Genomic DNA, 13,275 nt, shown 5'->3' with positions numbered 1-13,275 from the left:
CTTCAGCTCAGGCCTCAGAGCCGGTCTTTTCTTACTGTATACTTTAGCACAGATCTGTTTTTTCTTTCTGAACTCGGCCATCAAAACCATCAATTTCTCCTCCTCCTTCTCAATCCGCTTCAACTTACTGACAGTCCTCTGTCTGGAGGCTGACAGGGACTCATCTTTCCTTTGGGTAGGCCCAGAATCTTCCACAGGCCTATCCAGGGGGGCCCCGCCCGGCTCTTCCCCAGGATCCAGCATCCCTCCTGGGGCAGAGAAGCCACTCTAGCCCCTGGTCTCTGGAGCACAGGAGCAAAGGAACCAGCAACCACACCCTTCACTGACAAGGAGTGGAATGGCAGTTTCCCACCATCCCTGTGCTGAGTTCCCGGGTCTGTACACCCGCTGTGCCCATTATGAGGGGTTCCCACCATCCCTGTGCTGAGTTCCCGGGTCTGTACACCCGCTGTGCCCATTATGAGGGGTTCCCACCATCCCTGTGCTGAGTTCCCGGGTCTGTACACCCGCTGTGCCCATTATGAGGGGTTCCCACCATCCCTGTGCTGAGTTCCCGGGTCTGTACACCCGCTGTGCCCATTTTGAGGGGTTCCCACCATCCCTGTGCTGAGTTCCCGGGTCTGTACACCCGCTGTGCCCCATTATGAGGGGTTCCCACCATCCCTGTGCTGAGTTCCCGGGTCTGTACACCCGCTGTGCCCATTATGAAGGGTTCCCACCATCCCTGTGCTGAGTTCCCGGGTCTGTACACCCGCTGTGCCCATTATGAGGGGTTAATTTTGTTTATTGAAAAAATCTTACAAACAACAACTTATATCCAATAAAACCATAATAAATAAAACATATTTACAAAACAATTGAATATGACTATACAAAACAGAAACAAACACAAGAACATAATAAACGGTGCAAACCAAATTGCGCACAACATAATCCCTACGGGAGAGCCAGACTAAAGAGCATCACCATGCATGTCACCTTTTATATAAAGTGAGTGGGAACTGCCATTAAGGTGGCTGAGGCCGTTTCTCAGCCTGGCTACTCCCTCTCCCTGGAGAACCAGCGCGCTTCGTTGCACCCTGGCACTCTTCATCCATAGAGGATGCAGAACTGAACGAGTCCCATTCATAGTCATCCTCAGACAGTACCGTAAATTTATTCGCCAAAGGCAAAACCTCAGGACTTAAGGTAACTGTACCTCCTTTTTTCCCCTTCTTTTTGCCTCTCCTCCTTTTATCCTCCAACCACTCCATATCATCCTTGGACAACCCGGAGTCAGCAGCCTCCCCACACCCTTCACCCCCCTCCCCCCCATACTCCCTTCCCTTATCTACCCCCAGGCCAGCCTCTTCACCATCCTCCCCACTCCTCTGCACCCCACGATCCTTAACAGGAACCCTGCAGCATCGAGGGAGGGGGACTGGCACCGCACCTGATGCACCAGCACCTCTTGCTGCCTCTGCAATTTTAGAAGACACAGAAGGATTGGACACATTCTCTGCAACTGACACCTTACTTACAGACTGGGAAGACACTGACACATTGGGAATTGGCACAGTCTGGGGCACCACGGACACATTGGGAATTGGCACAGTCTGGGGCACCACGGACACATTGGGAATTGGCACAGACTCAGATGGACTCACAGGCCCTCCAGCTGTTGAGCTCCGAGCATCCTCCATGTCCAGGCGGAAGAATTCCCTCATGAGCTCAGGCTTATTGTGCATTGCCTCAGGACACTGGCTATAAGGATGCCCCACCGCATTGCACAGATTGCACCTTATGAGGTTACAATCCTTAGCCAGATGTCCTATACCCTGGCACAGAGAGCACTTCATCACTGGACAGGAGGACGCAAGGTGACTCTTGTCTCCACATTTATTGCAGAGCTTTGGCTGGCCTGGATAGAAGATGGTCAGCCTGTCCCTCCCCAGGAAAGCTGAGGATGGCAGATGCTGGACGACATGGTCAATGACTTTTAGTTTTAACTGAGCAGACCATCCCCCCGTCCATATTCCCCGGTCATCCAGAATCTTCTTTAGGGGGCCCAGGACGTCTCCATACCTCCTCAGCCATATACATAGATCCCCCGGTGGTATGGACTCATTGCGGACCAGAATCGTGACCACTTTAATGAGTGGCTGGCGGGAGACAAGTTTGGGCATGAGCCCCTTCCAGTCCGGCAGGCCCCTACACACACGTTCATATTTCTCCCAAAAAATGTCCAAAGACTCCGGACGGAGAAAGGACAAATCATACTCATAGGAACCTGCCGGACTGATCAGGGCGAAGATATCTGCGGGCGTGAACCCCATCTGTAGAATCTTATCCACCACCGCCCTCCTATGTGGGGGGATTCCACCGCCTTCCCACCTCAGCTGCACAACATTCCTCCTTTTAAACAGGGAGGAAGACAACCCATTCCCATGCTCCTTCCCTGCTTGTTCCCCCTTCCCAGATCCAGCAGCAGCAACACCAGCATAGGATTTCCTTCCACCCCCAGTATTCACAGTCCTGTCCTTAGACACAGTCACACCTGCCGGCAAAGCGTCTGATTCAGCTTGGATTGTATTAGCAGAGGCAGGACCCACCCCCTCCCCCCGCTCTGTACACACAGCTCCAGTCCTGTCCAATGCAGACTTCTGGGGAGTTGTGGCACTACTGCACCCAGCATCTCCTCCATCATTCGCAGGTACAGCCGCTGTGCCTGGTCCAGGCAAAGTCACTGTATTGTCCATGGACCTCTCCGCAGACTGGCAGTTTTTATCAGGTGTATGCTGTACATTGTCTATGGGCTGACTGCCTGCAGCACTACAACCCTCAGCAAGCTTATTGTCATTAATAAAGTTCCCACCACCATCCTGCACACACACTGTACCTGCTTGCTGGGTTGTCACCTGTGCGACTTTATGGCTGGGATCAGAGCTTCCCTCAGCTGCTGCAGACTCCATGGTGGATCTTGCTCTCTCCACAGGACTAGAAACGGCGTCCATCTTGACATCACCATCCGGGGAAACTGCACCTGGAGGGGATTCCAACTTGGTTATGAAATCCAGCATGGCAGGACCTTCACCCTCCTGAGACATTCCACATTGCTGGGGTGTGAAGGGGGCAGAGGGCTCAGCGAATGTCAGAGGTGCCTGCACCTGCATCTCCTCGCTGGCTTCCCCATCCTCCATGCATGAAGCGGCTCCACTTCTCATGCGATTAAATCGCTCCTCATTCTTATATATTTTTTTAAATATTCCGCTCTTCTCCTTCAGAGAATACAGCAAATCCTTCTGTTTCCTCACAGCTTGTTCCAGGTCCTTCAGCTCAGGCCTCAGAGCCGGTCTTTTCTTGCTGTATACTTTAGCACAGATCTGTTTTTTCTTTCTGAACTCGGCCATCAAAACCATCAATTTCTCCTCCTCCTTCTCAATCCGCTTCAACTTACTGACAGTCCTCTGTCTGGAGGCTGACAGGGACTCATCTTTCCTTTGGGTAGGCCCAGAATCTTCCACAGGCCTATCCAGGGGGGCCCCGCCCGGCTCTTCCCCAGGATCCAGCATCCCTCCTGGGGCAGAGAAGCCACTCTAGCCCCTGGTCTCTGGAGCACAGGAGCAAAGGAACCAGCAACCACACCCTTCACTGACAAGGAGTGGAATGGCAGTTTCCCACCATCCCTGTGCTGAGTTCCCGGGTCTGTACACCCGCTGTGCCCATTATGAGGGGTTCCCACCATCCCTGTGCTGAGTTCCCGGGTCTGTACACCCGCTGTGCCCATTATGAGGGGTTCCCACCATCCCTGTGCTGAGTTCCCGGGTCTGTACACCCGCTGTGCCCATTATGAGGGGTTCCCACCATCCCTGTGCTGAGTTCCCGGGTCTGTACACCCGCTGTGCCCATTATGAGGGGTTCCCACCATCCCTGTGCTGAGTTCCCGGGTCTGTACACCCGCTGTGCCCCATTATGAGGGGTTCCCACCATCCCTGTGCTGAGTTCCCGGGTCTGTACACCCGCTGTGCCCATTATGAAGGGTTCCCACCATCCCTGTGCTGAGTTCCCGGGTCTGTACACCCGCTGTGCCCATTATGAGGGGTTAATTTTGTTTATTGAAAAAATCTTACAAACAACAACTTATATCCAATAAAACCATAATAAATAAAACATATTTACAAAACAATTGAATATGACTATACAAAACAGAAACAAACACAAGAACATAATAAACGGTGCAAACCAAATTGCGCACAACATAATCCCTACGGGAGAGCCAGACTAAAGAGCATCACCATGCATGTCACCTTTTATATAAAGTGAGTGGGAACTGCCATTAAGGTGGCTGAGGCCGTTTCTCAGCCTGGCTACTCCCTCTCCCTGGAGAACCAGCGCGCTTCGTGGCACCCTGGCACTCTTCATCCATAGAGGATGCAGAACTGAACGAGTCCCATTCATAGTCATCCTCAGACAGTACCGTAAATGTATTCGCCAAAGGCAAAACCTCAGGACTTAAGGTAACTGTACCTCCTTTTTTCCCCTTCTTTTTGCCTCTCCTCCTTTTATCCTCCAACCACTCCATATCATCCTTGGACAACCCGGAGTCAGCAGCCTCCCCACACCCTTCACCCCCCTCCCCCCCATACTCCCTTCCCTTATCTACCCCCAGGCCAGCCTCTTCACCATCCTCCCCACTCCTCTGCACCCCACGATCCTTAACAGGAACCCTGCAGCATCGAGGGAGGGGGACTGGCACCGCACCTGATGCACCAGCACCTCTTGCTGCCTCTGCAATTTTAGAAGACACAGAAGGATTGGACACATTCTCTGCAACTGACACCTTACCTACAGACTGGGAAGACACTGACACATTGGGAATTGGCACAGTCTGGGGCACCACGGACACATTGGGAATTGGCACAGACTGGGGCACCACGGACACATTGGGAATTGGCACAGTCTGGGGCACCACTGACTGGGGCACCACGGACACATTGGGAATTGGCACAGTCTGGGGCACCACGGACACATTGGGAATTGGCACAGACTCAGATGGACTCACAGGCCCTCCAGCTGTTGAGCTCCGAGCATCCTCCATGTCCAGGCGGAAGAACTCCCTCATGAGCTCAGGCTTATTGTGCATTGCCTCAGGACACTGGCTATAAGGATGCCCCACCGCATTGCACAGATTGCACCTTATGAGGTTACAATCCTTAGCCAGATGTCCTATACCCTGGCACAGAGAGCACTTCATCACTGGACAGGAGGACGCAAGGTGACTCTTGTCTCCACATTTATTGCAGAGCTTTGGTTGGCCCGGATAGAAGATGGTCAGCCTGTCCCTCCCCAGGAAAGCCGAGGATGGCAGATGTTGGACGACATGGTCAATGACTTTTAGTTTCAACTGAGCAGACCATCCCCCCGTCCATATTCCCCGATCATCCAGAATCTTCTTTAGGGGGCCCAGGACGTCTCCATACCTCCTCAGCCATATACATAGATCCCCCGGTGGTATGGACTCATTACGGACCAGAATCGTGACCACTTTAATGAGGGGCTGGCGGGAGACAAGTTTGGGCATGAGCCCCTTCCAGTCCGGCAGGCCCCTACACACGTGTTCATATTTCTCCCAAAATATGTCCAAAGACTCCGGGCGGAGAAAGGACAAATCATACTCATAGGAACCTGCCGGACTGATCAGGGCGAAGATATCTGCGGGCGTGAACCCCATCTGTAGAATCTTATCTACCACCGCCCTCCTATGTGGGGGGATTCCACCGCCTTCCCACCTCAGCTGCACAACATTCCTCCTTTTAAACAGGGAGGAAGACAACCCATTCCCATGCTCCTTCCCTGCTTGTTCCCCCTTCCCAGATCCTGCAGCAGCAACACCAGCATAGGATTTCCTTCCACCCCCAGCATTTGCAGACTTGTCCTTAGACACATTCAAACCTGCCGGCAAAGCGTCTGATTCAGCTGGGATTGTATTAGCAGAGGCAGGACCCACCCCCTCCCCCCGCTCTGTACACACAGCTCCAGTCCTGTCCAATGCAGACTTCTGCTGAGTTGTGGCACTACTGCACCCAGCATCTCCTCCATCATTCGCAGGTACAGCCGCTGTGCCTGGTCCAGGCAAAGTCACTGTATTGTCCATGGACCTCTCCGCAGACTGGCAGTTTTTATCAGGTGTATGCTGTACATTGTCTATGGGCTGACTGCCTGCAGCACTACAACCCTCAGCAAGCTTATTGTCATTAATAAAGTTCCCACCACCATCCTGCACACACACTGTACCTGCTTGCTGGGTTGTCACCTGTGCGATTTTATGGCTGGGATCAGAGCTTCCCTCAGCTGCTGCAGACTCCATGGTGGATCTTGCTCTCTCCACAGGACTAGAAACGGCGTCCATCTTGACATCACCATCCGGGGAAACCGCATCTGGAGGGGATTCCAACTTGGTTATGAAACCCAGCATGGCAGGACCTTCACCCTCCTGAGACATTCCACATTGCTGGGGTGTGAAGGGGGCAGAGGGCTCAGCGAATGTCAGAGGTGCCTGCACCTGCATCTCCTCGCTGGCTTCCCCATCCTCCATGCATGAAGCGGCTCCTCTTCTCATGCGATTAAATCGCTCCTCATTCTTATATATTTTTTTAAATATTCCGCTCTTCTCCTTCAGAGAATACAGCAAATCCTTCTGTTTCCTCACAGCTTGTTCCAGGTCCTTCAGCTCAGGCCTCAGAGCCGGTCTTTTCTTACTGTATACTTTAGCACAGATCTGTTTTTTCTTTCTGAACTCGGCCATCAAAACCATCAATTTCTCCTCCTCCTTCTCAATCCGCTTCAACTTACTGACAGTCCTCTGTCTGAAGGCTGACAGGGACTCATCTTTCCTTTGGGTAGGCCCAGAATCTTCCACAGGCCTATCCAGGGGGGCCCCGCCCGGCTCTTCCCCAGGATCCAGCATCCCTCCTGGGGAAGAGAAGTCACTCCAGCCCCTGGTCTCTGGAGCACAGGAGCAAAGGAACCAGCAACCACACCCTTCACTGACAAGGAGTGGAATGGCAGTTTCCCACCATCCCTGTGCTGAGTTCCCGGGTCTGTACACCAGCTGTGCCCATTATGAGGGGTTCCCACCATCCCTGTGCTGAGTTCCCGGGTCTGTACACCAGCTGTGCCCATTATGAGGGGATCCCACCATCCCTGTGCTGAGTTCCCGGGTCTGTACACCCGCTGTGCCCATTATGAGGGGTTCCCACCATCCCTGTGCTGAGTTCTGGGGTCTGTACACCCGCTGTGCCCATTATGAGGGGTTCCCACCATCCCTGTGCTGAGTTCCCGGGTCTGTACACCCGCTGTGCCCATTATGAGGGGTTCCCACCATCCCTGTGCTGAGTTCCCGGGTCTGTACACCCGCTGTGCCCCATTATGAGGGGTTCCCACCATCCCTGTGCTGAGTTCCCGGGTCTGTACACCCGCTGTGCCCCATTATGAGGGGTTCCAACCATCCCTGTGCTGAGTTCCCGGGTCTGTACACCCGCTGTGCCCATTATGAAGGGTTCCCACCATCCCTGTGCTGAGTTCCCGGGTCTGTACACCCGCTGTGCCCATTATGAGGGGTTCCCACCATCCCTGTGCTGAGTTCTCGGGTCTGTACACCCGCTGTGCCCATTATGAGGGGTTCCCATAAACACTTTGTATTACATTGATGATGAAATGCGTCGCCAGCACTTCCTGTTCCCATCGCTGAGCTCATCATACAGTCAGAGGAGAGAAGAGAAGAGGAAGGTGAGGAGTATTATCAGTAAAATTGATGTCACATTTACTGGAAGTCCATTTCTATGCTGCGTCCTCTTTGCTCCCCCCCCCTCATATCTCACTGTAAAGAGGACCTGTCATGTCATATTCCTATTACAGGGGATGTTTACATTCCTTGTACAGTAAAACCTTGGTTTGCAACTATAATTCGTTCCAGAAACATGCTTGTAATCCAAAGCGCTTGTATATCAAAGCATTTTTTTTACAGGGTATAAAAGAGAAGAGAAGAGCCTCTAAGTGTAGCAATAAGTCGCTAAATGTTGTCCCTTCATTACATGTAACCGTATTGCTACACTTAGAGGCTCCTCTCTTCTCTTTTATACTCAGTGGTGACATGACGCTACTCTTATATCAAGACATCGCTTGTATATCAAGGCAAAATGTATTAAAACATTTTGCTTGTCTTGCAAAACGCTCTCAAACCAAGTCACTCTCAAACCAAGGTTTTACTGTAATAGGAATAAAAGTGATCTTTTTTTTTTTTTAAAGTGTCAAAATAAAAAAAAATGTAAGTAAAATTAACAACGTGCTCGCAGGCATACGTAAGTCCCGCCCACATATGAAAACGCTGTTCACACCACACATGTGAGGTGTCGCCGCGAACGTTAAATTAAAGCGTCGCCTATGGGGATTTTTAAGTAGCGAAGTTTGGCGCCATTCCGCGAGCTGAGCGCAATTTTGAAGCGTGACATGTTAGGTATCTATTTACTCGGCGTAACTTCATCTTTCACAATATGCAAAAAAATTGGGCTAAATTTACTGTTTTTTTTTTTTTTAAAGCGTGCAACTGTCCCCCCCCCCTCCTCCCAAAACGTGTTTTAAAAATTGCTGCGCAAATACTGTGCGAGATAAAACATTGCAATGACCGACATCGTATTCTCTGGGGTCTCTGTTAAAAAAAAACAGAAAATAAGTTTGCCAGAAACTTACACAGAACCCCGAAACATTATAATGTTTGGGGGTTCCGTGTAAGTTTCTAGCAAAAAAAAATGATGATTTTTACTTGTAGGAGAGAAGTGTCAGAATTGGCCCGAAGTGGATAAAGTAGAACTAAACACTATTTTTGTTTCTCATTTTGGATATTGTGGGAGGGGTTATAACCTCTATCGGTTCTTTTTTTTTTATTTAATTTTTTGTCATCCTGACCCCATGAGGGCAATTGCTCTGGTGCGCAGTCATGATGGAACAGAAAGGGGCCGTCCCCAAACTCCTCCCACAAAGTTGGGAGCATGAAATTGTCCAAAATGTCTTGGTATGCCGACGCCTTAAGAGTTCCCTTCACTGGAACTAAGGGGGCCAAGCCCAAGCCCTGAAATACAACCCCCCACCATAATCCCCCCTTCCCCCTCCCCCACCATAATCCCCCCTCCACCAAATGACTTGGACCAGTACACAAAGCAAGGTCCATAAAGACATGGATGAGCGAGTTTGGGGTGGAGGAACTTGACTGGTCTGCACAGAGTCCTGACCTCAACCCGAAAGAACACCTTTGGGATGAATTAGAGGAGAGACTGCGAGCCAGACCTTCTCGTCCAACATCAGCAGGGCCGCCATCAGCGAGGTACAGGCATTACACCTGTAAGGGGCCCGGCTGGCCCCCCTCCCGCTTTTTTATTTTATTTTTATTATTATTTTTTTTTGCATTACACCTTTGGTCCCCAAAGGCCCCTTACAGGCCCAGCCAGCCCCCCCTTCTACTTTTTTATTTTATTTTTATTATAATTTTTTTTGCATTACACCTGTAAGGGGCTTGATGGTCCCCAGGGCCCCTTACAGGCCCAGCTGGCCCCCCTCCCGCTTTTTAATTTAATTGTATTATACATTTTTTCGCATTACACCTGTAAGGGGCTTGATGGTCCCCAGGGCCCCTTACAGGCCCAGCCGGCCCCCCTCACGCTTTTTTATTTTATTTTTATTATAATTGTTTTTGCATTACACCTGTGAGGGGGCCCGATGGTCCCCAAGGGCCCCTTACAGACCCAGCCGACCCCCCTCCCGTTTTTTTTATTGCATTTTTTTATTTTTTATTTTTTGCATTACACCTGTAAGGGGCCCGATGGACCCCTGGGACCCTTAAAGGCCCAGCCAACCCCCCTCCCGTTTTTTGTTATTACATTTTTTTATTTTTTGCATTACACCTGTAAGGGGCCCGATGGTCCCCAGGGCCCCTTACAGGCCCAGCTGGCCCCCCTCCCATTGATACCAATGATGGGACACTATTCCTCTCACTGCCTGCTAGGAATGGTGCTTGTAGGTGGGTAGGGAGTGGAACCAAAGAATGGTGCTCAGAGGTAAGTAGAGGGTTGGAACCAAAGAATGGTGCTCAGAGGTAAGTAGAGGGTTGGAACCAAGGAATGGTGCTCAGAGGTAAGTAGAGGGTTGGAACCAAAGAATGGTGCTCAGAGGTAAGTAGAGGGTTGGAACCAAGGAATGGTGCTCGGAGGTGGGTAGGGGGAGGAACCAAGGAATGGTGCTCGGAGGTGGGTAATGGGTGGAACCAAGGAATGGTGCTCGGAGGTGGGTAGGGGGTGGAACCAAGGAATGGTGCTTGGAGGTGGGTAGGGGGTGGAACCAAGGAATGGTGCTCGGAGGTGGGTAGGGGGAGGAACCAAGGAATGGTGCTCGGAGGTGGGTAATGGGTGGAACCAAGGAATGGTGCTCGGAGGTGGGTAGGGGGTGGAACCAAGGAATGGTGCTTGGAGGTAGGTAGGGGGTGGAACCAAGGAATGGTGCTCGGAGGTGGGTAGGGGGTGGAACCAAGGAATGGTGCTTGGAGGTGGGTAGGGGGAGGAACCAAGGAATGGTGCTTGGAGGTGGGTAGGGAGTGGAACCAAGGAATGGTGCTCGGAGGTGGGTAGGGGGTGGACACAACAGGTGACTCGGAAGTAGGGATTTCCTGCACCTATTCTCTGAGAAAAAAAGGCCCTGGGGACAAGGATGCAAAGGCTAGGGAATTTTGAAGGCATGTCCCTATTACAGTCATGGTAGAAGGGTATAGGGACACCATCCTTGAGGTGCAGAGCAAGCGTGAGCTTTCTCCGAGGTGCCACCCCTGAATGGCACCCTGTGCTGCCAGTACATTTTCTATAGAAAGGTTCCCTTTAAAGTCTCAACCCACTACCGCCCACATTAAGCGAAATCCCTTACCTGCTAGGCAGCGGTGGCATGGGTTTTGAAGGCCGCACTGGAATCGGCGGAGGGGTCCTACTCTTGGACTCCGGCACCTTGTTTCGTTTCAGTGGCAAAGGTGGGGCCACCGTTTTCGGGGGCTCTTCCTCATATTCATTGTTGTCCATGTACCCAAAAGCATCCGGAGTGAATGGCGAAGGACAAAAGCTGGGTATGGTAGGGCTAGAGGGATCCTGCTCAGCAGGCTGAGATTCCAGCAAGCTGATTGGAGAGGCAGATTTGGGTGGAGTGGTGGAGAACTTTAGTGGTGGAACGCGTGTGACCCGTGGTGGAATGGGAGGTGGCGAGCGGACGGTCCTGGCGCTCTCTGGCGGTTCTGGAGGAGCAGCTGACTCAACGTCGAGTCCCGGGTACTGAAGCGGGGAGGACTTTGTGACAAAGACGTTCCTCTTCTTAGGGACCGGCTTACTACCGTCATTTTCCAACGGTGGTTCCAGAGGAACGGACTTGTGGATAGACGCCAATATGCGCTTGCGGTGTCCCGGAAGCTGGATTCCGATGTGCAGCAGAAAGTCATCGGTCAGGTGACGCAGGTCCGACACCAGGCGCAGGTCATGTTTCTCAAAGAGGTCTCTGTACACATCCAATTTGATGGTCTGGAGCCATTCGGACACAAGGAGATTGGACCCGTCAGACATCGTGGACAACCTTCACTTCATCACTGCTCCTTCTCCACACCTGGAACAAAAGGAAGAGTTAGAGGGAGGTTGCAGCCACAAGGATATTAGGATATAAGCAATGCTATGCAATTCAGGGCTCATGTATTATAATGGTAATGGATAAAATTAAAAAAATTGGAATGTAATGACTACATTTCTTTATTTATGTGTGTTTTATATCTGTATTTTATTTCATGATCAAATTTAGCAGATGTCACACGTGGTGAGTAGTGTGGAAGCAATATAGGGGGAGGTGAGCGAGGACCAGAGAGAGAGAGGAGGATCAGCAAAACCAGAGGATCAGCAGAGCTGGGGTTTACCACTGAGTGGGGGATCAGCAAAGCTGGGGATAGTACTGAGTGGGGCATCCGCAGAGCTAGGGGTATGCTGAACGAGGGTACTAAAAGCTGGGGATCTGCTGAATGAGGGTACAAATAAACTAGGGATCTGTGTAACAGGGGTACAAATGAGCCGGGAATCTGTTGAGTGGGGCATCAGCAGAGCTGGGGGTACTACTGAGCAGAGGATCAGCAAAACCAGAGGATCAGCAGAGCTGGGGGTACTACTGAGCAGAGGATCAGCAAAACCAGAGGATCAGCAGAGCTGGAGATCCAGAGCAGGAGAAATTTAGCAGATGTCACACGCGGTGAGTAGTGTTGAAGCAATGTAGGGGGAGGTGAGCGAGGACCAGAGAGAGAAGGATTAGCAAAACCAGAGGATCAGCAGAGCTGGGGTTTACTACTGAGCGGGGGATCAGCAAAGCTGGGGATAGTACTGAGTGGGGCATCCGCAGAGCTAGGGGTATGCTGAACGAGGGTACTAAAAGCTGGGGATCTGCTGAATGAGGGTACAAATAAACTTGGGATCTGTGTAACAGGGGTACAAATGAGCCGGGAATCTGTTGAGTGGGGCATCAGCAGAGCTGGGGGTACTACTGAGCAGAGGATCAGCAAAACAAGAGGATCAGCAGAGCTGGAGATCCAGAGCAGGAGAAATTTAGCATATGTCACACGCGGTGAGTAGTGTGGAAGCAATAAAGGGGGAGGTGAAGGAGGACCAGAGAGAGAGAGGAGGATCAGCAAACCAGAGGATCAGAAGAGCTGGGGGTTACTACTGAGCGGGGGATCAGCAAAGCTGGGGATAGTATTGAGTGGGGCATCAGAATAACTAGGGGTATGCAGAACTAGGGTACTAAAAGCTGGGGATCTGCTGAATCTGATGAATGAGGGTACAAAAAAACTGGGGATCTGCTGAGTGGGGCATCAGCAGAGCTGGGGGTACTACTGAGCAGAGGATCTGCTGAACAAGGGTACTAATAAGCTGGGTATCTGAGTGGGGGTTCTACTGGGCCCCTTTAAAACACATAGAAAATTAATACACACAGGGCATTTGCCAAGCTTCGTTAAAGCTTCACCAGAGCATCAAAAACACATCCAAAAATCACTTTAAAAAGGCACTTCTCTCCTACATGTTACGCCGAGTAAATAGATACCTTACATGTCACGCTTCAAAATTGCGCACACTTATGGAATGGCGCCAAACTTCGGTACTTAAAAATCCCCATAGGCGACGCTTTAATTTTTTTTACCGGTTACATGTTTTGAGTTACAGAGGAGTTCTAGGGCTAGAA

At 51.2% G+C, this 13,275-nt stretch overlaps 1 protein-coding gene across 6 annotated transcripts in view; it reads right to left on the bottom strand.

Moving 5' to 3' along the window:
* ARAP1 (ArfGAP with RhoGAP domain, ankyrin repeat and PH domain 1) overlaps positions 1–13,275 on the bottom strand; it is a 279,811-nt gene that overhangs the window by 191,614 nt on the left and 74,922 nt on the right. For all 6 annotated transcript variants that reach the window (XM_040339771.1, XM_040339774.1, XM_040339773.1 and 3 more), the window contains exon 2: positions 10,945–11,664. In XM_040339771.1, the coding sequence (XP_040195705.1) occupies positions 10,945–11,624 (680 nt within the window). In that variant the 5' untranslated portion in view covers positions 11,625–11,664. The remainder of the gene's footprint in view (positions 1–10,944; positions 11,665–13,275) is intronic.

Source organism: Rana temporaria, chromosome 2 (assembly GCF_905171775.1).
Source record: "Rana temporaria chromosome 2, aRanTem1.1, whole genome shotgun sequence".
NCBI classification, from domain to species: Eukaryota; Metazoa; Chordata; class Amphibia; order Anura; family Ranidae; genus Rana; species Rana temporaria.
Note: the sequence above shows the minus strand (reverse complement) of the source record. Positions and strands in the feature narration are given on the sequence as shown.